Source organism: Grammomys surdaster, unplaced genomic scaffold (assembly GCF_004785775.1).
Source record: "Grammomys surdaster isolate TR1022 unplaced genomic scaffold, NIH_TR_1.0 168, whole genome shotgun sequence".
NCBI classification, from domain to species: Eukaryota; Metazoa; Chordata; class Mammalia; order Rodentia; family Muridae; genus Grammomys; species Grammomys surdaster.
In genome coordinates, this window is record NW_021604616.1 from 1,311,758 (window position 1) to 1,313,856 (window position 2,099).

A 2,099-nucleotide genomic window follows, 5' to 3' on the forward strand; every position below is an offset into this window, starting at 1 on the left:
TGTGAGGTCACATGAGTCAGGGTCACAGGACAGAGTTCATATGACTTGTGTGAGGTCACATCAAATGGTTTTGTAGGGCCGTGTTCTTTTAGAGCTGTCATGAATCATGTTCAGGTTTTGAAGGGAAACTTGAAATAGAACGTTTTTACTGTTCACTTAAGTAGATGTGTACTCAGCAGTTTGCTTTCTAAATCTCACTAGTAGTTAATGAGAATATCAATAAAGCAGAATGCATTTTGTTATGAATTTTAGAATTATACTTTACATCGTTAGGCCATTAGAAAATAGATACTTTATATTAATTTGTAGTAAATGACTAGTACTTTAAAAATAATCTTTTAAACTTTATTAGTATACAAAATAGATTTTATTATGGCGTTTTCATACAAAATTTGTCTTGCTTCTCTTCTCCCCCATTTTCATCCCATTTGCTCCCACCCCAGCCCCCTTTCTTCTTTTCTGTCCTGTGCATCCTTTCACCTCTTTCGCACTAACCTCTTTTACTTTCTTCATCTCCTTTAGAAAAGTAAAGACTTGCTCTGTTTTTCTGCAGAAACGTGCTAAGGGACAAGTGTTGTTTGACAGAGTGTGCGAGCACCTGAACCTCTTGGAGAAGGACTACTTTGGACTTCTATTTCAGGAACATCCTGAGCAGAAAGTAAGTGAGCTCAACTTTATGTCCTGTATGTGTATTTTTTGTAAACAGTTTAACTTCATAATAAATTTAACTTTAACTTACATGATTGATGAGAGATTTTTGGCAAATATTTAAAAGTGATTATGTGAGAGCTTTCCTCACTGAAGCTTTTTGGCATTTTGGGTGTGTACATGCATCATAAGCAGACAGAATGGAATGGTTTCCTGTCTTATTTGAGATTGAAAAACTGATTTTACAATTATGGGAAAGTTTTAGATCTTGAATTCACGGTGTAATCAACTTCTGTAATAAATTGTTTAGGGGAAAGGACTCCCTATTACCAACATGGGCTCCTATTACCAACATGCAGGTGTGCAAGTAATGTGTAGTGGTTATTGAATAAGCCGGAACCACAGGGAGCTGGGTGCTAGAGGTTTGGTAAGAAGTGTTTGTCTTGCTTAGAGGACTTGAGTGGCTTTGTGTGGCTCGGCTGTTGGGGCAAAAGAGGTGGCAGGGCCAGCTCTTCTCAGGTGATGTTTGGCCAATCAGTGCTAGACTGTCCCTAGGAGTAGAGCTTCCGGATATCAAGAGTGTGCTGAGACTATTCTTAAGAGTTTTCCGAGACACTAAGCAAGAAAACTGGATGGTTGATCTGACATTAGTACTGATGTTATAGAACTTCCAAGTTTCTCGTTTCACGGGTAAATCAAGGATGGTAACATTAGCCCTTTCTGGCAAGACCAGGCCTAACCTGTAGCCATCAATATTATTAGGAAAAGTGCTTTTCCTCTTCTGGTTCACTTTTTGAGTGTCTAGGTTTGGTGGTGTGGGGGAGAAGATGTTGACTGAGAGGGAAGAATGTGAGTTTGTCTAGAGCCGCACCCTACGGAGGAAGGCCATTTAGTCTGTTAGATTGCCACTGCGGACATTCTGTTAGGATGTATAGAGCCCTCAGTGATATTTAAAGAAGATGCTGTCTAATGTCCGCCTTCCTATCTCAGCCGATAGAACGCAGTAGTCACTGGAGGCAGCATAGTGTGCATGTTGGTATTTGCCAGAACAGTGCCATTGTTTGTATTGACAGATCCAGTAATGGAATAAAGGGTTTTACTCTTAAGCATGATAATTATATGCAAATTAAATTTCTCAGCTTGTTCAGCTTTAAATCTCTGATCTGTAATTAGTGGCTTAATTCTACCTTTAGATTAAAGATAAATTGCATGCCTGCCTGTTGAATAGCATGTATTTTTATTAGAATTGTTTAGAGTGCTCTCCTCAGAAGTAAAAACACACTCCATTACATAAACTAAGTGCCTTGTAAAGCAAGAAATTACAAGTTGGCCATGGTTCCAGTCAAGTGCTCATCATTCCTCCTCAGAGCTCCAAAGGAGAAAGTGACTTATCAGTTTGCCGGCCTCCCTCCCTCCCTCCCTCCCTCCCTCCCTCCCTCCCTCCCTCCCTC

General features: G+C 39.9%; 1 protein-coding gene across 8 annotated transcripts in view; it reads left to right on the forward strand.

Annotated features, from left to right (window-relative positions):
• Window positions 1–2,099, forward strand: part of Epb41l2 (erythrocyte membrane protein band 4.1 like 2) — a 167,582-nt gene that overhangs the window by 97,968 nt on the left and 67,515 nt on the right. For all 8 annotated transcript variants that reach the window (XM_028766450.1, XM_028766451.1, XM_028766453.1 and 5 more), the window contains exon 4: window positions 554–658. In XM_028766450.1, coding sequence (XP_028622283.1) covers window positions 554–658 — 105 coding nt within the window. The remainder of the gene's footprint in view (window positions 1–553; window positions 659–2,099) is intronic.